At 37.4% G+C, this 22,958-nt stretch overlaps 1 protein-coding gene, 1 non-coding gene and 2 pseudogenes across 2 annotated transcripts in view; 1 reads left to right on the plus strand and 3 right to left on the minus strand.

Moving 5' to 3' along the window:
* Window positions 1–22,958, plus strand: part of MALT1 (MALT1 paracaspase) — a gene marked incomplete at its 5' end in the record, with an annotated part of 53,238 nt that overhangs the window by 25,055 nt on the left and 5,225 nt on the right. Inside the window, 9 exons of the mRNA XM_015590827.2 lie at window positions 954–980; window positions 2,725–2,757; window positions 7,400–7,603; window positions 14,930–15,107; window positions 15,880–15,954; window positions 16,261–16,388; window positions 18,672–18,821; window positions 20,778–20,935; window positions 22,112–22,237. Coding sequence (XP_015446313.2) covers window positions 954–980; window positions 2,725–2,757; window positions 7,400–7,603; window positions 14,930–15,107; window positions 15,880–15,954; window positions 16,261–16,388; window positions 18,672–18,821; window positions 20,778–20,935; window positions 22,112–22,237 — 1,079 coding nt within the window. The remainder of the gene's footprint in view (window positions 1–953; window positions 981–2,724; window positions 2,758–7,399; window positions 7,604–14,929; window positions 15,108–15,879; window positions 15,955–16,260; window positions 16,389–18,671; window positions 18,822–20,777; window positions 20,936–22,111; window positions 22,238–22,958) is intronic.
* On the minus strand, window positions 11,254–11,372 carry LOC112481254 (annotated as a pseudogene).
* Window positions 12,612–12,730, minus strand: LOC112481331. The gene has a single exon (XR_003046870.1). It is a non-coding gene; the product is annotated as a 5S ribosomal RNA (ribosomal RNA).
* On the minus strand, window positions 14,682–14,800 carry LOC112481253 (annotated as a pseudogene).

The raw sequence follows: 22,958 nt of genomic DNA on the forward strand, positions 1-22,958 counted from the left end.
TTGTATGCAGCTGTACTCTAGCTGATGCTACTCTTCAGTTGACTTTATATCACATACAAGAATAAGTTCTGCCTAACATCTTATGAAAAGTATTACTTAATGTTAATTTTTATCTTCATCAAGTTTGTAAAGGAAAAGTAGATGGCTCTGATGTCACGGATATTTGCCTAGGTGAAGTCCTTTAGCCTGAGGGTGTAAGTTAACCACTCTGAAACCACTATACCCCCAAAAACACACCACACCAGCCTAACCATGAGGAAAACATCAACAAATCCCAAGTGAGACCTTCTACCCAGTGCCTCGCCAGTAGTCCTCAGAGTTGTCAAGGTCATCAAAAGCAAGGGAAGTCTGAGAAACTGTCACAACACAGGAGAGCCTAAGGCCACACAAGTAAATGTAATGTGTTGTCCTGAATATGGGGTCTTTGAACGAAAACGAATATTAATGGTTGTGACAGACATCCCTTCCTAACACAAGATGCTAAAAATAGGGAAACTAGGTATGAGCCTATACAGGAACTCTGCACTGCCTTCACGTAAGTTCTATAAATCTTAACATGTTCTCAAATAAAAAGTTTATTAAAAAAGAAAAGATCATTTGAGATTGTTAATTAGTTTCAAGAAGTTTATAGTTGAGGCCACAGACAGACCTGTCTCTTGACTATTTTGTCCTATAATTGGCCAGACTATCTAAAACTTTTAACAAATTATGAGCACTTAATTTGCCATTTAGTGAAAACAATAATAGCTTAGAAGTCTTCAGTGATATCCACAACAGTATTCTTCCTATTTCATATTCGCATGGCTTCTCATTTAACGTATTTGGAAATTTCTGTAGATAAAACAATACAACACGATTTAGTAGCTCAAAACCTCTTTCTTTGATTAGTATTACTATTTGTGCTAAGTTGGCATTTAGATTATTTAATGCTAATCTATTTTATTTCATTTCAGATGAATTAAATCATTTCGGGCATCCTGGTGAGTAATACAAACATAAAACGTTAATTTTAGATTTTTAAGTTATCGAATCCAATGGTCCTTGGGGATAGGAAGTATTTCATATTATGTTGTTAATTTTAGATTTTTAAGTTATCGAATCCAATAACTTAAAGATACTATAGATATTCTTTTGCTGTAACAGTTCGTAGGGGAAGTGTATGGTCTTTAATTTGAAGACAAGAAGCAGTCTTTGAAAGAGTGACGGGAGTAACATTCCGGAACTCGCCAGACCTCTGAGACCTTGTTCACAGTTCCTCAATCATGAACTAGCTGGGCGTTGGGGAGAGTAAAAGGGGTGCTGCCTGGAATAGTGGGCGCTGTACACGTAAGCAGTTGGTCAGTGACCATTAAGAGACTGACAGTTGCCAGGAGTATTCATCACTCTTTGTCCAATTTTAATCAGAACAGATTTCTAAACAAGTTCAGCTAAAGGGAAAGCCTTAACTGAGATGACAGGCAGAGAACAGTGAGGACTCTGAAGACAGAGGATGTCTGTAGTAGGTTAGGGGCATTCTGATGGAACCTGTGACTATGCCTGAAAATAAAACCTTCTGGGGCTAGATGAAGAAGGCAGTGCGTCATTTAACATTTACAGAGATGTCTCTTATTTCTGGACATGTTATATCTCATTATTTTAGCACCATATTTTGTTAATAAACATCTATTATTATGAGCGATGACTGGGCTGTGCTAATTACATGCAAGCAAATTAGACAAACCAGAAGGCCAGTGTACGAGAGTGTCTTTCTCGCCCTACCAACCTGGAGCTCAGGGGAAGCCTCAGTGAGCAAACAACCAAACCGACTGAGTGTCAGGGAGCCAACCTAGTAATGTAGCTAGTTGTTTCTCTTGGTCTTTTTAGAATCCTTTTTTCCTAAATTGGTCTGTTATTTCTTATCCTTTAATGAACATCACGAAAAGTTATTTCAGGAAGACTTTTGCAAACAACCACCACTACGCTTCTGAAATTTTCTTGGCATCCTCTTTCATTATATCCTTACTCTTCAGGATTCAGAGAAACCAAAAGAAATGAGTTTTTTAAAAAAAATTTAATATACTTTTAATAGACTCCAGAAACATAAATTATTAAAAATGCAGGAAAAGCTGCCCTGTCTACAGTAGTAGACACATTACTGATTAAAGTCCGTCTTTCCCTGCATCCCTTTCTGCATGGTCCTTGGGGATAGGAAGTATTTCATATTATGTACAGTACTATGGAATGAGGTTTACTCACTCAGTAACTTTCAGCAAGTGACGTAATCTCTCTCTGCCTCAGATTCCTTATCTGTGTAATGGAGGTAATAGTCACATATGCCTCACAGAGTAAAGCGAGGTCTGTTTCAGTCAGTTATATTGAAAGCCTGTCGCACAGCACCAGGCAGGCATTCAGTAAATGTTAACTCCTCTGCTGCTACCTCTTATACCCACCGCCCACTGTGTTCAGATTGTAATTCCTACCTAGCATATTAAAGATTATTACCCCCAGCTGTGTCAGCTACCAAAGGCATTCCCCTGCTCCTGTTTCAACTTCATCCATCCAGGTATTTGCTTTTATCAAGAATCTAGAAAGTCTTAAAATCGCACGTTAGCTGTTAGAAACCATGGTCTGTCTGTTAATGCCGCTGATGTTATTGTTCGTTGTTTCCACAAACCCCTAACCCTGAAGAGACTTGGATCATGAATCCTAACACCTTATATTTTTTGCATTTTTATTTTATTATAGATAATAAAGAGCAAACAGCTGACCAAGCTTTGGGTGAGTAGAGCTTTAAAATGCTTGATCAAAATATAGTATATATCTCTTTTATGGTGATCACAAAGGGATTTAAGACATTTTAATTTGACAGCTTTTGTAAATATTTGAATAACATTGGGACCAAATGGTTTGTTTTGGATATTTGTAAAAGAAATTAAGGAGGCTTAAAAAGATGATGGATTCAGTTGCTGGGACCAAGTCAGCTTCTCTGGAGTGACTTCTTTGTTTTGGCAACATGCAAACAAATAAACGTGGAAGCAGAAAGAAGCGTGGATGTCCCATAGAAGGGAGTGGTGCTATCTCTTGATGGGTTTAGCCGAGAAAAGCAGCAGAGAGATTGCAATGGCAGCTCTGCATTTTGAAGGAGGAGTAGAACAAGGGCCTTGCAGACAGAGGGAACCTGAAACCCTAAGTGCAGCACGGTAGAGAAGTGAGCCGGTGCTGAATTTGGGGAACTACAAGGAACACACCGCGCTCTAGAGCAGAGAGAGAAGGGGGCGAGAGAAGGGTGAAACCAGGACCTCAGGAGGCCCGTTTCTCGTGCAGCCATTGCAGTGAAACTGTTGGGTAGACCAGTGGATGAGATTTGACGCTCCGAAAGGCCAGTCTCGTATTGGTGTAGAAAGTAAAGTGGAGGGAGATGTTTTGGTTAGAAGAAAAATTAAGAAACTGTCGGAATAGTCTAGTTAACAAATAACCAGAATCTAAATTAGGGAGAATGCAGAAAAGAGCAAATGCAGAGGATCGCTAGGCAACGGACTCCGTAAGCTGTTTGTGTCATCTTGTTATAGGGTATAAAAGGTGGAGAGGAATCACCATGCCTGCTGGGATTCTCGCTTGGCCCACTGGGTGGCTAGCAATACAGCCCACTGAGCTGGAGAATACAGAGTCACAGGCAAGCTTCGGAGGATAGAGGACTGTCAGTTTGGGACCTAACCAGTCTGAGGCATTTGTGTCACATCAGGGTGAAGATGTACAGCAGGCAATTGTGTACTTGGATCTGGAACTCCAAGGAATGGCCAGGATTAGCGATACGGTTATGAATGTCATCAGAATAGACGTGAAGTTAAAACCAGGGGCAGCAAACATGAGATTGCTATAATCCTTAGAGACAAGGGCATCAAACGGGCTAGCCTTTTTGTGTGTGTGTACATGGGATGGGAGTGGTCCATAGAGTGTTTTTTAACAATTATAATCAGTTGACACTAATTAGGTATCATATAAAAGTTCAGATTTCTAGGTTCTTTTTGCAAAGCGGCAGCTGTCAGTTGTGGCTAAACAGTGGCTGCCCCTTCGAAGGGGGCACGCGCTCACCTGTTTTCCTGTTGTGAACATTGGGTCTGCTTCACTCTCTCCCTTTCTCTCTCCTCCCCTCCTTCCCTACGTGTCTTGCTGTATAACTAAGTTTCTTTACGTGGCGGCTGGATCCCCAAACTGGAAGCTGTCAGGCTTCCTAAGGTTTAGGCTCAGAACTGGCAAAGCGTCATGCCACGTTATGTTGTTCAGAGAGAATCGCGGGGCAGCCCCGATTTGGGGGTTGGGCTGGGGGCTGGGGTAAGGGTGACTACACTCCGAGCGGGCAAGGATACCGTGGTTCGTTAGGAGGCTGTCTCTTGCTGCAGCTGGAAAGGTAGGCATGGACTCCAATATGAATGACTTTGCCAGATTAAGGAATTTGGACCTTATTTCTGAGCACATAAAGATTCAGAATTTTTATGCATAAGATTAACAAGGACCGTATGTTCAACCAGTCAGATTTGATGCTAATACTCAATTTTTGATAGATAGCCGGAGATTTTATGTGACAAATACTTACATAGCACTAAATATGTGCCAGGACCTTTTCCAGGTGCTTATGAATATTGATTCATTTTAGATGAGATATGATGAGTAACACACCGTTAGATAATTAGATTTGGAATTAACGATATAGCACTGTATCAATGTTTAAAGAATACAGTGCGTTGAACTTTGGAAAATGTCTAAGATCATGTAGTCAAAATATCTTTCTGAAGTGATTTTATTCTATTTCTTAATCAACTTGCATTTGTGTTTCCTTTTTCCAGTAAATGTTCAAGAAATTGTGGGTGGCTCTTACAGTAAATGTTTTTCTACAGAAAATTTCTTCCGTTTATTGTATCACTTGAAAACTATCACAAATTGCTTGTATCCTTGCTATTTTGAAGTTTGCTTTGATTCCTCACTCTTATCTCCTCAACTTCAAATGTTACTGTTTCTTTCTCTATCATATCTCTAAACTCTGACTTTTCCTTTCCCTTTCTTCAAATAACTTCCTGGAATGAGTCTTTGTCATCTCTTATTTCGACCACTGCAATCTGCTTCTTTATTACAAATCCTCCTCAGTTCGCCTACCATTCAGGAACTGTCTTACATGTAGATTGGGCAAGGTAAGATTTATTTACTCATCATCTTTATTACCACTAAATTCAAGAAAATGCTTTAAAACATTTTAGAAAGTAGCTATTAAAAATTATCATTAGGGAAAATTTTTTGAAGAATTATGATCAATTATCGATACATACATTTTAAGGCACATAGTTCTCAAATTGTGGAACCCTTACATTCTGTCAACCGAGTATCTTTCCAAACATAACAAAACCAATGAATAAAGAATTGATATCAGCAGAAACAGCTTGTGTTGTTTAGTTTGAAAACTGGGTGTTTTTCCCCCAAAGACCCCAGTGGTTTTTTTTCTTTTACATACTTTATCATTGTTTTCTGCTAATAAAACTTAGTTTAGGATATATACTAACATTAAATTATCATAGTATTCTACCAAAACCCACTATGATTTACTAACACCTGAGTAACTTTGGGAACCCATGATTTGGGCCATAATGATGTAAGCCAGAGACCACACATCCCCTCACTTAGAAGCAGATTGAACTGACTCCTTCACTGCATTGAAGCTGGGTCTGAATTTTTGATAGGGTTGGTGGGCTCGCAGGAAAATGCACTGAAATTTTTCTTTCTATGGATTAGCCAGCTGATAGTCTTACTATATAATGAGTACTTTGGTATAAGAGTGCATATCTAGTTCTTCTAAGTAAGAAGAAACTTAAAAAAAAAAGGAAATACAGTGATGTTAAGTTTTATGCTGCCTCCTATTGAAATCCATCTCAACTTTTTCACTGAGTTCAGTTTAATTGAAGCTTTATGTCTGAATCCTTATATATTAAGTAGTCTTAATAATTGGCCTTTCTTTTGGGTAAAAGAAGAGATTATCATTTGTATAGGACTCGAAGTGACTTTCATTGAATTAGAAATGTGGCTTAAGTACCGTTCTATTTTTTCTAAAATGCACGTACTCATAGGAGTAGGCAATTTGCAAGAAACATCTGGAAATGTAAATATAGAATAAAGATGCCATGACGTGAAAATATTGAAGGTTTTCTGCCACTTGAAATAGTAACATTCCTTGAGGTGATACTAGTTTTCCTCCAGACCTCATTTAACACTAGACTTAAGTATTCTGTGGGAAGAGAAGAAATTTCGCCAAAGATTTTTTTTTGGTGAAATTTAATCAATGATTTGAAACATCTGAAATTCTATTAACTATTGCAGACATCAAGTCAGCAGTGTGACTGTTTGTGCCTGTTATGATTTCGTAAGAGCAATATTCATAATAATTTATAAATAAACTACGTAGCAGAACTTTGTGACAGAGGTTAGTCACCTAGTCCTGGCCTGTGTCAAGGCGGTGGCCTGCAATCCTACACAGTGTGGCTCTTCAGCCAGTTGGCTGGTACTGCCCTATGCTCATTACACCATCTCCAATCTCTGTGGTGTCCCCTTCACGGATTCATTCTGTGACATCCTCAAGAAAAACATCATAAGAGCCTGCTACAGTCATGTGTGGTCTCGAGGCTTTAATTTCCAACCCACCCAGACTAGAACGGTTCGGTTCTAGTCCGCTCTAAGCTGCCTCAGCCCTCCACGGCTGGTTTTGGACGAGTTGCACACCTGATTCACAGGCCCGCTGGTACTTTTTAAGGCATAGATGTGGATCTTTTTGCCCCTTAAGAACAGAAACATTTTTTTGTGTGAGAACACATCTTTGAACAGAATCTCAGTGCATGAAGGTCAGAAAATAAACTGTTAACGATATTCATACAAAAGTCTTCACATATCCCTAAAGTAGCCGCATCTTGCCTAAATGGAAAATGTTTTTTAAAGAAGCTAGGAGAAGACAGTAGATCAACTGAAAAAATACAGAGTCACTACTTAAGTTGCTACTCTTCTCGCCCTTTGGTATTTCCCCTTACTTGCTCTGGTGCGAAGCCTTCCTGTTCCTCTTTTTGGTATTTCTTTTGTTAGCCTCTCAATTGTCAGCAAAACAGAACCTGATTTGTTGGGAACCCAATTTCAAACATTTCTTATTTAAATGTGCTGTAAAAGTCTGGTTGAATATTATATTCCTTACTTATGTTGTAATTCAGTAAAAGTATACTTTAATATTAGTTACCATTAAGCTTCATATACAGCTAATAAACATCCTATTAAATAATGATGACATCTTATTGATAAGGCATATTTTTTATTATATGATACTATTTCCATAGGTTTTGGTTCAATCTTTATATCCTCGAAATCTCTCTTCCCCCTCTTTTTTTTTTAACAGCGAAAGACAAGGTTGCTCTTTTGATAGGAAATATGAATTACTGGGAGCACCCCAAGCTTAAAGCTCCTTTGGTGGATGTGTACGAATTGACCAACTTGTTAAGACAGCTGGATTTCAAAGTCGTTTCCCTGTTGGATCTGACTGAGTATGAGATGCGTAACGCTGTGGATGAATTTTTACTACTTTTAGACAAAGGAGTATATGGTAAGATATTTATCATCTTTGTTTTTATAATTATTCACTACTTTTTTTCTTTGTACAAGTTAGGTTAAGAATTAAAGATCAGAAAAGCGCAGTAAACACATTGTCGAATTGAGTTTATTCCTGTAAAAAAGATAAATGTAATCTTCAGCTCTGTAGTTCCATATGAATAATTTGTTAATGTCTTTACTTTCATGTCTCTTGTTTTGTCAAAACAGTATTGTTTATATTAGAATTCTTACCAATTAGAATTCTTAGGTGATTTTTTATTGATGACAAGAACTATAGTACAATAAAGTTTGATGACCAGATGTCAAATCGTATACTCATATATGTAAAGTACTACTGTGTGTGTGTGTGTGTGTGTGTGTGTGTGTGTTTAGAGTATAAAAGATTGTAACCCAATGTACATTCTAAGTTTGTTTCTTCTTTCTGACTATTCCATGGCATTTTCTGGTCTTTTAGTGGGGACTAGAATTTAATGAGGAAATGCTGGTAAATGAGGCATATGAAAGCAATTTGGAAACTAAAGTTTTATACACCTGTAGTTAAAGATGGACATCCACAAGAATTGTAACAGTAAACTTTTAATGATTTTTCACATCTTTTCATTTAAATTAGTTAACACTGCATGTATGGTAAAGATTTTCTAAAGAGAGAGAATATGCTGTCAGTAGAAAGTGATTTCTTTGGCAATTTTTTTTTTTTTACTGGGGATAGCCACAAATATGGGAGCACCAATGTTGAGCTCATTCAAGGCGTATTTCACAGGAGTTGTGCCTGCCATGATACTGCACAATAACAGTTGACTTCCAGGAAAGTGACATTTTCAGGCCTGTTGTTAGGCATGCCGGTAATAAACAAAAAGCATCAATTTGGCTTCTATATCTTTCACATTATTTTGCTTCAGTTTCTAAATTTAGCCTTATAAGTAGATTGATATGAGGCAAGTTTGGTGGAATTCTTAATGGGTCTCAAAGGAGAATTTTTAATGGAAGAAAAATTATTTTTCAAGATTTATCACATCACTGTATATGGGACGGGGGAAATCTTAAAATCTTATTTAAATGGACTTTTTCTTAAATAATAAGCATAACAGTTTTAACACAAATTTATCAACAAAGTAAATACCTCAAATTTGGGATTTTAACTATTATGCTGACGTTATAGCAATATAATCTTTTAAAAGTGCCTAGATGGCTTAAGTTGGAAAAGGCTTTTAAAACTTCACTGAAAATAATGAAGTAAAAGGAAAAAATATTAACCAATTTAGGTTTTTGAAGGGGTGAGGTATTTTAAGAGTGAGGGAATTATATGAAGAACTAGGTACTTGATTATTTGTTCTCATTTCTTTGACATTGTCACCTTGGCTTTAAGTTCTTGGCTTGTTAAATCAAAACTTTTCATTGCCCCTGCAAAGTGGAGAACCAGAAATATTTAAAAGTGGTGGTGAAAAGAGTTCGGCTTATGCCGAAGCTTTGCCCCAATATAAAAATACCATCTTGCAGTACGGAATAAAGAGGCGCATTAAAGCAAAATGGCAGCTTAAGAAAGCTAGAAAGTTTTTAAAATCCTCCTGATTCATGTCTTAACAGGATGGCTGCATTATATTTTGAAGTATTGTGAATATCCCAAACATCAGACACATCTACATTAAATGTAAGTGTGGTAGAGGCCGGAGGGTGTAGGGCATCTCTCCTGGACTGTGCCTTTACCTCCAGCTAACAGCCCCAGAGACTAGCTCTTTGGCGGGAGGGGGAGGTGGAGGCAGAGTCCGCATGAACAATTCAGATATGGAAATCATAGGCACTCAAGTTTATGCTCTTTTATATCATCTTGCCCATGGATTTGTAAAAGAAGCAAAAATTGCAACAGAACAGAAAATCAGTAATTCACTTTTAAGCATCTGTAAACATAAAAAACACACTCTAACGATAGAAATAACTGACTTATACTACAGTCCTTGAAGATAAATAAGAATAAAGATTTCCTGTTATCTTACATAGATAGCTACAGTAGAGGGTAACTGGCCTAATATCTACTCCACCCAATGCCTTTCTGCATTCATCACTTGCTGCTCAGAACCTGGCTGAAACCTTACGTAGAGGAGTCATTCAGTTCCGTTTCCCAGAGGGTCAGCAGTGGCCCGAGGGCGAGCTGGCCTGGGGTCAGCGCTCTGGCTTTTCTGCATACCAGCTATGTGACTGCAAGTGAGTTATTTTGCTTTTCTAAGCCAAAAAGGATTTCTAAAATGGATAGGCTAACTTACTGAGGTAGTTACAGGATAAATATGATAAAATAATTATTTCTGCCTGGCACACTGAAAGTACTCAAAATATCGTGACTGTAATTATTGTAATTTCCTGAATTCAGGTTTTCTTTCATCTTTAGTTGGAGATTTGAACTAGGTAGCATTTCGCTTCAGGCATCAGCAAAACCCAGCTTTCGTGTGTTTTTATATATTAAGGTTTAGCCTACGATTTCATGTGAAAAAAAAACGGTTTTTTAAGTGATAGCGTAGTGAAGTCAAGAGAAACCAGTGCACTGATATTTTATATTTTTGAAAGTGAAGTTAACTAGGACTCCCGCAGGAGATTGTACGGAATCAGAGTAACACAGCACGGTGGTTAACTGGGCCAGCGTACGCATGCTGGTGCCATCAGCTCCTAGTTATGCGGATTTGGATGAGCTATTAAACCTCTCGGCATCTCAGTTTTTACATCTGTAAAAGGGGGTGATAATATCGCCTCCTTTGTTACGAGATGCGCGCTATGAGGATTATATGACGGAACGTGTAAGTAGAGCACTTGCTTTGTGCAGTGCCCGGCCTGCGGTAACCGCGCTGTGAGTGGACTGACGGGGGTGGATGCTCTCATCGGAACGCTGTGCAACTCACGCAGGAAAATTTAACTTTTATAGCATTATATTTTTAACCACACTAAATCCTTTGTCATTTATAAAGTTATCTATTTTGTCCTGTCCTTGAATAATGTGATAGTTAATTAAATTAATAGCAGTACTAGAAATGGAATTTTTAAAATACAGTGATTTGGTCTGATTTATTTTACATAAAAATGCTTGATCTCCTGCAATGTTATTTGGAGGTAGACTTCGATATAAAATGCTTATACTTTTCCTAAATCATTTTGGGGCGGAGAAAAGGTTTTAAGTGCCTTAATGTCAATGATTGCAGAGCTGCACACATGGCATTGAAATAATGGACCACACGTAGCCTTCCCTGGATAGTGGAAGCTGACCTTTCCCTGGAAGTTGTTTCTCTCAGTCAAGTCTTGCTAGAGTCTGACCTGTGAAATGATATCATGGGGGCAATGCCCAAGCTGTCTGCTTGGCTCTCTCTCAGTAATATCAGTTGTGGAAATGTTAGCATTTTAACTGAAAATCAGACTCTTTATAGAAAGGTCTCTAAACCCACCTCTGTCCTGACTACTTTGCACTGTTAATTTAATGTGTCCAAAAGATTTGTACTGAGCTACTGTTATATCGATAGCCCAGATCAGAAGTACGCTAGGTGTCGAAGGTGATCCAGAAAATAAAGAACATGATCTGTACTCTCAAATTATAAGTCTCTTAATATAAGAAGGAAAAAGGGCTATATATGGAGTCCAGTAGTTTTTTTTGTTGTTTTTTTTCAATGCCTACAGCACCTGGTCTTCCTAGGTGGTTTCCCATCCAAGTAGTAACCAGGTCCGACCCTGCTTAGCTTCCGAGATCAGACAAGATCAGGCGCATTCTGGGTGGGTTGGCTGTAGACTATATATGGAGTCCAAACACCTCTCAGCTATGATTTTAAGCAAATTATTTAGTCTTTTTAAATTTAATTTTCTAGTCTATAAAATAGAGGTAGAAATCATTTAAAGATTGTTATATGGATTAAGATCAGATCATGTGTATGAAAGTGCTTTAAAAACCATGAAAATACTCTACCAGTGTATAAAACTAATGTCTTTATTATGATCATCTTTTATCAGAGAAATTAAATATATAGAGAACTGTAAAATGTCAAGAAAAGCCAGTATATGATTGTCGAGGAGTGCTGCTGTAGGATTTTAAAGTGGGGAGAGATTGACGTGTGTTATGAAGCTAGAAACCAAGGGATGACTTGCAAAGGGTCTGAACTTGAGATGACTTTGAGGACCGCTTAAGGTCTGGGTAGATAGAAAATGGGTGCAGGAACTGGAGCAGGGTCATGGATATTAAAAACAAGCAAATCTTGTTCTAGAAACAGTAAAGAGACTGATAGGAAGTAGAGTCATATTTTGAATACTTGATAGAGGAGTGTAAGTTTGACTCTTTCAGAGTAATTCAGTGGTTTTCACCATATTCACAAAGTTGTGCATCAGTCACGTCATTCCAGAACATGTTTATCATCCCAGAAAGAAACCCGTATCCACTAGCAGTCAGTCCCCATCCCTCCTCAATAAACCTGCTTTCCGACTCATTGGATTTGTCTGAGACGTTTCATAGACAATGGAATCGTTCCATATCCGGCCTTCTGCGTCTGGCTTCTTTCACTTAGCATAACGTTTTCAAGGTTCATCCATGTTATAGCATTGTTTTTACGGCTGGATAATCTTCCATTATGTGGATATACCACATTTTGTTTATCCATTCATTAGCAGATGGACATTTAGGTTGTTTCCGCTTTTGGGATTTTATGAGTAATGCTGCCATGAACCTTTCTGTACACATTCTTGTGTGGGCTGTGTTTTCGATTCTCTTGGGTATATATATATACACCTTGGGGTGGAATTGCTGGGTCATATGATAATTCTAAATTTGACTTTCTGAGGAACCGCCTAACTCTTTCCAAAGTACCTGCACTGGTGTATATTCTCTCCAGAAATAAGTGAGTTTTCCCGTTTTTCTGCAGCCTTGCCAGCACTTGTTGTCACCCTTCTTTTTTAATATTTTTTAGGCAAAGCAACCCTTGGTTGACCTCACAAATTTCGAGGACCTTGTCAACTTACAATCCCTTATTTTTTATTTTTTACGTCTACAGCACCTGGTCTTCCTAGGTGGTCTCCCATCCAAGTAGTAACCAGGCCCGACCCTGCTTAGCTTCCGAGATCAGACGGGATTGGGCGTGTTCAGGGTGGCACAGCCGTAGACCTCTCACCCTTCTTTTTGATTATTAGCCATCCAGTAAGTGCAGAATGGCATCTCATTGTTTTGTTTTGCATTTCCTCCATGGCTAATGATGTTGGGCATCTTTTCATGTACTTATTTGCCATTCGCATATCCTCTTTGGAGAAATGTTTATTTAAATCTTTGCCCACTTTGTACTTGGGTATTTGTCTTTTTATTGTTGAAAATAAAGAGTTCTTTATATATCCTGGATACAAATTGCCTGTATAGATATGTGATTTGTAAATATTTTTTCGCTTTCCATAGGTTGTCTTTTCACTTACTTGATCTTCACTGCTTAATGAATTAAATCTTACACTCCCTTTGTCATGATTTTCAACATGCCCCCTATCTGTACGCTCTTACTTTTTCCTTTTAATTCCTTGCCAGACTAGTCTCCTTTCTGTTAGCTGTCATTCCAGGTCCAAGCCTTGTTTGCTTCTGTTCTCACTTCCTGTCACGTGCCTTGTGCGCTCTCTCTGCCTTTCCACGTTGTGCCCGTTCTCCCAAGACCATCCGTTACTGCTTCGCCTGACGCTGACATTCCTCTTTGCACTTCATTCGGATCATACGGCGTTGCCGTAACCACACAATGTAGGGTATTCAATTACACACCGGCTTTCTTGGTTGCTCGACTGCGCGAGCGAGCCTGACCGTGCTGCAGCATCCTCGGGGCCAGGAACTTGTCTTCCTTTACTGTTTCATTTCCTTCGGTGCCTACACGATTATATTCAGGGCACACATGAGATGTGAAATAAACACGCTGAATAAATGGGGGTGTCCATTTTGTCATTTTGTACCTGAAACGTTGCGTAGGAAAGAACCACTTTTCTCATTTTAATAGGATTTTCAGAAAATTGAAGGCCTGGATCCTGCTCCCTTTGGGACTAAATGAAGCGTGTGTGTGTGTGTGTGTGCACGTGTGTGTTTTCAAAGCCACATTCTCTGCCAAGAGTTGGGGCTATAACTACCAAGGATTAGCATTTTTATTGTTTTTCCCTATCTAAATCCCGTTTTGCTATTAACTTTAGAGTATCATATAAAGAAGTCTTATATCCAGAATTCTAAGAGAACCAAATTAGTGGGCTGTAGAGACTGCATGCTTAGGAGATACGTCTTCACAAGTATTTCTATCAAATATTGTAAGGAAGCCCATACTGATATTTTTGTTGGGTTTTTTTAACAGCTAAAACAGACTTCTTTTCAGGAAAGTCTTTAGGGTTGTTTGGTGCAGGTTTTATAGTATCGTTTCTCAGTAAAGAAATAATGGCTCATCTATTGAATCCTAAAATTAACCCAAATTTTAGATTACTAATTCAAGAGACTGTAGATGGAAAATTACTGATATTTAAATCTCATAACAAAAAGAAATAACAATTCATGAAATCAGATTTCCCTTGTTTGCTTAGAAAAAGCCAGTTATGTGATTCTATCCCTTACTAATATTGTGTGGGAATGCCTGTGGAATTTCTTACAGTTGATATTGCAGTTGCTGTATAACCTGTGTTCATTTGTTCATCCATTAAATACTTACTAAGTTCCTGCTGTGTGCCAGGAATACACAGAAAAGTGTAAGACGCACTCACCCTGAAGGAGCTGCTGATCTCATGAAGGAGACAGACGAGTTAGCAAAGAAGTCCTTAGCGTTATTCTTTTTATGTACATCATGAGATAAAATTGCATTCCATGTTATACCATTGTTTACAAGTGTATTAGTTCTATGAATTAAAATATACTTTAGGACATCTTGATGTTGATTTAAAATGCAATAATGAAATGAAGACTGTTGCCGAAATAATTTTTAATGCAAATTTAGTTAACATTGTATTTAATTAATTTATTTTATTTTTTATTTCTTTAGGCGAGGCAACCCTTGGTTGACCTCACAGATTGCAAGGACCTTGTCAGCTTACAGTTCCTTATTTTTTATTTTTGACGCCTATAGCACCTGGTCTTCCTAGGTGGTCTCCCATCCAAGTACTAACCAGGCCTGACCCTGCTTAGCTTTTGAAATCAGACGGGATCGGAGTTGTTCAGGGTAGCATGGCCATAGACTGGGTATCTCTTAAATAAGCTTTCATTAACTTGAAGAAAGTAAGAAAGCATGATTTTTTTTAAAAAGTGCTACATACATGTTCAGAATTCAATGTAGAGTTAAATTTTGCCCCTTTTTTTCCTTTTCAGGATTATTATATTACGCAGGACATGGTTATGAAAACTTTGGGAACAGCTTTATGGTCCCTGTTGATGCTCCAAATCCATATAGGTCTGAAAATTGTCTGTGTGTACAAAATATACTGAAATTGATGCAAGAAAAAGAAACTGGACTCAATGTGTTCTTGTTGGATATGTGTAGGAAAAGGTAAACTAATTTTTGTTAAATGAAACTCGGAGTTAGTTAAATATCAACCTTGGCAAATTAAATCTGAGGCAAACCTGTGAATGTTAAGAACCACTTAAGTTTGTGATTTTAGATTATAGATAAAGCTGATTAAGCAGAACACTAGGGGAAAATACATTTTCTCTATGTGGATTTAATTATTTTAACTCTTTTTCCTATTTGCTGTAGAACAGAAGTAAAGAACTATAAAGGGCCTGGGCATTTACTCATACTGCAAAAGATACAGCTCTTCAGAATACCTGTAGTTGTCTCTAATAATCACTGCGGTTTTCCTCCAGAAAGTCACAGAAATGGCGCCCATGGTATTGGGGCCTCCGGCCATGCAAATCGGTCCTGGCCTTGTAGATAGTGAAAGTTTAGCCGGACCATGACCCTTTGGGCTGCCACTGTGCTGCCAAAGAATGGAACTAATGAGTAGTCCTCTCAGATTTACAATTTTTCACTTGCTCAGCATTTACCAACCAAAATCCATCGCCAGAGTTCATGTAACTCCAGTTTTAAAGCTAACGAGAAAAGACGTGACTGTCTGCTGTCGCAACAGTGTAGGCGCCCCGGTTTATTTTGGGTAAATATGTAGCTTATTTGATAAAAGAATTTTGAATCTGTAATTTTAAGTTGTATATAGTACTGTTATATGATATTTTTTACTGTATTATATTGATGCTCTTTTAAAAATGCCGTTTAACTTTTCGTATTTACTTCTGTCCTTCTTCCTCTCCTACTTTTTAAATAGAAATGACTACGATGACACCATTCCAATCTTGGACGCTCTGAAAGTCACCGCCAACATCGTGTTCGGATATGCCACGTAAGAAAAGTTTATGTTCAAGATTCCTTTATCCTCTGTTAATTGTTTTGTAGATCGGAAGCCTAGACGTATCCATAGACATGTCATAAATTTGCCTCCGTGGTATTCTTGAGAGCAAACTTTACATCATTGACTATAGCACTTCTTATCTTGGCATCTCTTTTCAATAAGCACCAGTGCGTCAGGATTAACTCTCTAGGATGTCTCGCGAGAGGCTGGACGCAAACGAGGCTCGTCCGTATTCGTGGAAGCCCCGCGTGGCAAGCGTTTGCTCTTTTACAACTCTTTCTTTTTGCTGCTGTTAAGGTGTCAAGGAGCAGAAGCTTTTGAAATCCAGCATTCTGGACTGGCAAATGGAATCTTCATGAAATTTTTAAAAGATAGATTATTAGAAGACAAGAAAATTACTGTGTTACTGGATGAAGTTGCAGAAGGTAAAATAAAAAATAAAGAGAAAGCTACTCGGGTTCTCTGGTAATTATTTTATTCCTACTGTTACTGTACAGGTTTGGAATTAGTATTTATTTTATAAAACAATATTTTTACATAATGTTCAGCAACACTCCTATTTAATTCCTTCTCTCTTGACTTAGCTGCATGCCATCTGTGCAGCATTACTTGAATTTACAAGGCTGACTCCAGACATGATGTGAAATAAATGAAATTTAATCCTCAGAGCTCTTTACCTTCTTCCTATGCCGAGTGGGTTTTTTTTTTTTTCCATTCTTTTATTGGACTGTGAGAGTTTATTTTATTTTTTCAATTACGTTTGACATCCAGCATTATTTTATATTAGTTTCAGGTGCACAGAACACTGGTCACACATCCATACAACCCAGGAAACGATCCCCCCAATTAGTTTAGTACCCACCTGGCACTATACATAGTTATTACAATGTTATTGACTATTTTCTCTGTTCTGTACTTCACATCCCCATGACTGTTTTGTAACTACCAATTTGTACCTCTTAATCCCTTCATCGTCTTCACCCAGCCCTGCAACCCTCCTCCCTTCTGGCAACCATCAGTTTATTCTCTGTATCTGTGAGTCTGTTTTCTGTTTTGTTTGTTTATTTGGTTCTTTAGATTCCACTTATAGGTAAGACTGTGTGGTGTTTGTCTTTCTCTGACTTTTTCACTTAGCATAACACCCTCTAGGTCCATCCGTGTCACCACAAATGGTAAGATTTCATTCTTTTATGGCTGAGTAATATTCCATTGTATATCTGTACCACATCTTTATCCAGTCTTCTGTTGATGGGCACTTAGGTTGCTTCCATATCTTGGCTATTGTAAGTAACACTGCACTGAACGTAGGGGTGCATATATCACTTTGAATTAGCGTTTTAGATTTCTTTGGGTAAATACCCAGAAGTGGAATTGCTGGGTCATAAGGTTCTATTTTTAATTTTTTGAGGAACCTTCATACTGTTTTCCGTAGTGGCTCCTGAACTTAGTGGTTTTAAATTTTTGCTTTAAGGACATGAGCCTGCAGGTTTAGCACTATGTCTTCCGTTCCCTGGTCTGCCTGGTGTGATGCGTGCTGGTGGCAGGTACTGAATAAGTACGTATTACATTAGATCGACATGCATTTTTTGAAATACATTTTTATAAGCTACACCAAAAAGAAGGAAATTCTTTTGCAAATTAACTCACCAGAAAATGGAGTTTTGTGGCTGTTCCAAAGATGGCAGTTTGAGTGTGAGGCACCTGAGTATTTCACGAACAGCTGTTAGTCCATTTGTTTGTTTTCCTGGTCTTATCAGTATAGATTGTTCAGCTGGGTCACTGAACCACTTTCCCATTTCACAGACAACTGGGGCTTGGACCGCCTTCAACCAGAGAGGTTCTGCTTTTATCTGTTTTACACATGGGACTGCTGTTTAAGCTCTTGTTTAAAGAAAAGTTTCTGCTGCTTAAAAGAAAAAAAACCTTTGGACTATGTCAGTTATTTTCAAACTGAAGTCTATGAAAGTGCTTCAGAGACTCTAAAATGTTTTACGTTTCTTATTTTAAAATACAATTTAACTATTTTAAAATTTAATAAAAAGCACCAGTTCACCTTTATATGATATATACCAAACATATATATAGCATAACATTTGTGTTAAGTTCAAAACCTAAAACTTTGGCCATACTATTTATCAGTATCTACAGGTGATTAAAAATTAAAATGAGCCTGGGAATGTACACAGCACACTGGATAATGGTTTACTTTGAGTCGGGGAGGGCAGTGGTGATGCTTTAACCATACTGGTGGTTTTAACACAATTTCCTTTTCTAAAACTGAAGAAATCTATGGTAAAGACAGTATAATTTACCTTTCCCATAGATATGTAGTCATATGTTCATATTTGGATGTGTTTCTCAACAGAGCATAGACATATTACCAATGAAGAAATACATTTTCAGCTCTTTGAGAATTTCAAGGCTTAGAATATTAACGATTCATTATTAGAATTATAGAAAATAAAAGCGAGAAACGGGCTTTGGAAGTGAGCTGGTTCAGTACTTTCATCTATTTGCTCACTGCCATGTCCCTAGCACTTTGAACCGTGTCTGGCACATAGTAAGTAGGTGCTTAGTAAATATTTGTTGAGTGAATTAAGTGATATTGAGACTCTAACCTGATTTGGAGGGCAGCTCTTGGCCAAAATATTTAAAACATAATGAAAGAATTCCAGTCTTAAAAATAGTATTTACTTCTTATCTTTTAGATATGGGCAAATGTCATCTTACCAAAGGCAAACAGGCTCTGGAGATTCGAAGTAGCTTATCTGAGAAGAGAGCACTTACTGATCCCATACAAGGGACGGCGTACTCTGCAGAGTCTCTGGTGCGGAATCTCCAGTGGGCCAAGGCGCACGGTACAGTGAAGTAGTTTTTTGTGAGGTTTTTCTTCAATATGACAGATTTTTCTTCCTCCTGAATATATAATTTTCCTCTCAATTTTGCAGTGAAAATATTTTAGCCTCGTGGGCAAAACCAAGACTAAACAAATGTTTCAATTATAAATGTTACACTGATTTATTTGATGTTGGAAATATTAAATTATTTAACTCATTCTTTTCACTTTGGTAAAATTAAAAATATGATCATTTTAAAAATGATTTTCAGTTTGTCCTTTAGATTCTCCTGCAGCGTGAGCTGTTCAGGTGTTCTGTTTCAAAAATCAGACCTGTGTTCTCATCCTGCCTCTACCACTTAATAAGCATGTTATCTGTAAAATGGGGAGATATAATAGTACGTACTTGATAGGGTTGTTGATACTGAATGAGATCACAAGGGAAAGAAAAAAGCTCATAAATATTACTGAGCATTCTGTCTTGGACACATGAATCAGTGGGTTGGTGATTCTAAAAAAGTGAGGTGGAATTCGTGTCTGTAACTTAATTACCTTTGGTAAGTCTATGTGATTTAGTGAAAAAGTAAGTTGAAATTATTGACTGAAATAAAGATTTTGGGTTTTCTCAGAGTCCCAGATATCTCTGCTGTGAACCCCTTATAGATGACTGAAGGTCATTGTGTTTGTGGAGCTCCTACATAAGATCTTTCTTTTCATAATACGAAAAGATATGTTTTTGGTAAATTAACATATCAAACCACATTAAAATATAAAATGCCATAAATATATTATCTTCACATTCCAGATAATTGAATATGTAATTGAAATTGATTCTTTTCCTTTAAAAAAGCTGTAAACAACAATAATAAAATTACAGTGCTGAAGACCAACAGTAAATAAAACCTTTTACAAAATGAAACTGAAAGGCCAGATAGAGTCTACGGCCACGCCACCCTGAACAAGCCCAGTCCCGTCTGATCTGAAGCTAAGCAGGGTCAGGCCTGGTTAGTACTTGGATGGGAGACCACCTAGGCAGACTACGTGCTGCAGGCATAAAAAATAAGGGATTGTAAGCTGACAAGGTTATTGCAATCTGTGAGGTCAACCAAGAGTCGCCTCGCCTAAAAAAATAAATAAAAGGCCAGATAGAAAGTATTTGTGCCAAATTTGATAAGTAGATAATTTTTATAATAAAGAATTCATGCAAAATAATAAAACAAAACATTAAGACTCCTCTCTGTTAATAATCAAAGGCTACAATTTCAACAATACACACAGTTGAGAATATATTAATAATTCAGAAACAAATATAGAAAATGGCGAACGAAAATAGTAACTATAAACTATGAACTATGATAGTATATTTCTTTTTTAATCCCATCAAAGGCAGACTTTTTGAAAATTAATATTACTTTGTGGAAATGTTATGGTGAAACCAGTATGTTTATAGTCTATATAAGTGGAAAACTGTTGGAATTGTGAGGAACCATCAAATAGCTATATCTAACAATCCTAAAGCGTTGAGTGGATGTAAGAACTATTGACTATGATAGAAAAATAAACCCAGACATATTATATTCAACACTAGAAAAATTGTTAAGGTAACAAACCTTCGAGTAATATTATACTTTATTAAAACTTTTTATGAAGATTGCAGCAACAGGAAAAATAGATCTACAATTACATGTAGACTTTTGATCAGCACTGTAAAAATTATACATGTGTAGGGGCACGATCCGTAAAAATGAAAGATTTTTATTTGCTTGACCAGCTGAATATTGGACTTTTTCCCCCTCTTTTTTCAATTCTGTTTGTGAGTCTTTAAACGGTGTTAGTTATGTAACATTTTTAAGCAAAAGGAAAAGCTCTAACTGTATTTTGCCCCAGAAACAATATTTGCTTGCTGCTTATCATCAGAAAACTTACCAAACACTCTTTAAATAATTATTTATAAACTGTTCTTATTGTTCTTTTTCAGAACTTCCAGAAAGTATGTGTCTTAAATTTCAATGTGGTGTCAAGATTCAATTAGGATTTGCAGCTGAGTTTTCCAACGTTATGATAATCTATACAAGTATAGTGCACAAACCACCTGATATAATAATGTGCGATGCCTATGTCACTGATTTTCCTCTTGTAAGTCTCTCCTTTTTCCTTTTATTTAAAATATAATAATATGTCCTCACTTATTAAAGACTAAGTTTTGGAAAACTTAAAGCCAATGGTAATACAAAAGAAATATGTATACCTATATATAACATATGTAAATACTTATTTGTATTTTAGTAACCATGGTCATACTATTTTAAAAACTAATTGCCAACATGTCTTAAATTTTTAGAAATGTCTTCATTTCACCCTGGAAAGAAGCCTTTAATTTCCTGTACTCTAACTAAATAAGACATCAAATGTGAAGGAATAAAATGTGCTATACATATGTCAAGAGTAATTTCCACTTAAAAACTGTTTCCAATATGAGTTACTACAATAGTATAAGCCTTTGTTGTCAAGTCATGGTAGTATATTGGAAGAATAGAAGCCTAGTACTGTCCTTTCCAAACACTTAAATGTGATATTTGTTTCATGTTGGCCTAAAGAAGCCAATAAACAGTCCTTCTCTTTCCAACATAGGTGTAGTATATGGAGAAGCAAGCAAGGAGCAAGACAGGCAAATCTAAAACATCACCTTTGCTACTGATAAAGGCTTCCTGGAGGACATAGCTTAGTGTGAGAGCAAATGGTCCAGCACCGAATCCCAGAATTAGACAAGTCTGTCCCCCAGTCATGGCAACACTGGACGAGCACAGGCCTCCCTGGACGTTGGGCAGGGCAGAGCCTGAGGACTTCTCTCTGGAGGAGCAGAGCAGACCTGCTACTCTTGGCCAGCGCTTGGCTCTAAAAGAAGAAAAAGGGAAGGGCTGCCTTTGGCACGTCCTCTTCTTAGATATCCGAATCATATAAGTCCCTCTGCACCGTCCTAAAAATGATGAATGAGGAAGGAGAGAATCCAGGAGTCAAACACTAATGAGGCTCCAACTTAAAAGGAATCTCGAGGTTAAGAAGCGTTTGTAGGGATAGTTCGAAAGTAACTATCCTATCAGAGCTAACTCTTTAAATGTATCGGCAGAGCGTTTAAAATTCCTGTTATTACTTTGCAATGTTGTTTTCATTGTTTCTTTAGTCCTGGGTAAACGATTGCCTATTCAGGCCAGAATTTATGAGCAAGCAAGACCTGTTAAAGATGGTTTTATTGTCATAGGCATTGTTGTGACTTTCACTGATTTCATTAATAACTTTTATTGATTTTCACAGGACCTAGATATTGATCCAAAAGATGCAAATAAAGGGACGCCTGAAGAGACCGGCAGCTATTTAGTATCAAAGGACCTTCCCAAGCATTGCCTCTATACCAGACTCAGTTCGCTGCAAAAATTAAAGGTCATTACCTTTCCTATTCATTTCCTATTCATACTAATGGAAAACTTTATGAAAGCAAAAACTCATTTCGTCGTGTGAACCTTGTATTACGTGCTGCTTCATTGAGTATGAAATTGAAGTACAGATAAATGACCTACAGGGAGTCTTAGCAGAGACTCTTTTCATATTATATTATGTTTCTGATGATGCGTTTTTGCGTGAGGGTATTTGTGATCGCCCTCCATGCTGTTGAAAAGTCAGAGACGTGGAGCGTAGTCTGCTTTTAAATATCTTAGCATTTTCAAATAATCATTTCCTAGTCCTGTGACTCTCTACAGAACAAATAGCAAATTAGAATCGGAATTTATTTTTTTCTTTTTTCATTTCTCATTGACTTAACAAATCCGAAGCTACCTCTATATGGTTGAACTTCCTAATAAAAACATAATCTTGCCAAATCTGAGTTTTTAATTTATTTATAGCTGCATGACCATAGAATATATTAGCCAAAACTCGAGGAATGACATGGGCACTACTGACAGTTAGACATGGACCTGTCGTCACCTTGTTCGTGGCCAATCTACTTACAGTCTTTTATCTTTGAAATACAGCCCGTTCTCTGAGTCAGTTACACTTCTCCACCTTTGATTGTGGATTATTATTTCATAATATTTTTAAAACAGCTAATCTTTTGAGCTAGGTGTAAAGCCAGATTACTGTTTCACTAAAGGCTCTTTCCCCA

Source organism: Pteropus alecto, unplaced genomic scaffold (genome assembly GCF_000325575.1).
Source record: "Pteropus alecto unplaced genomic scaffold, ASM32557v1 scaffold14, whole genome shotgun sequence".
Classification (NCBI taxonomy): domain Eukaryota; kingdom Metazoa; phylum Chordata; class Mammalia; order Chiroptera; family Pteropodidae; genus Pteropus; species Pteropus alecto.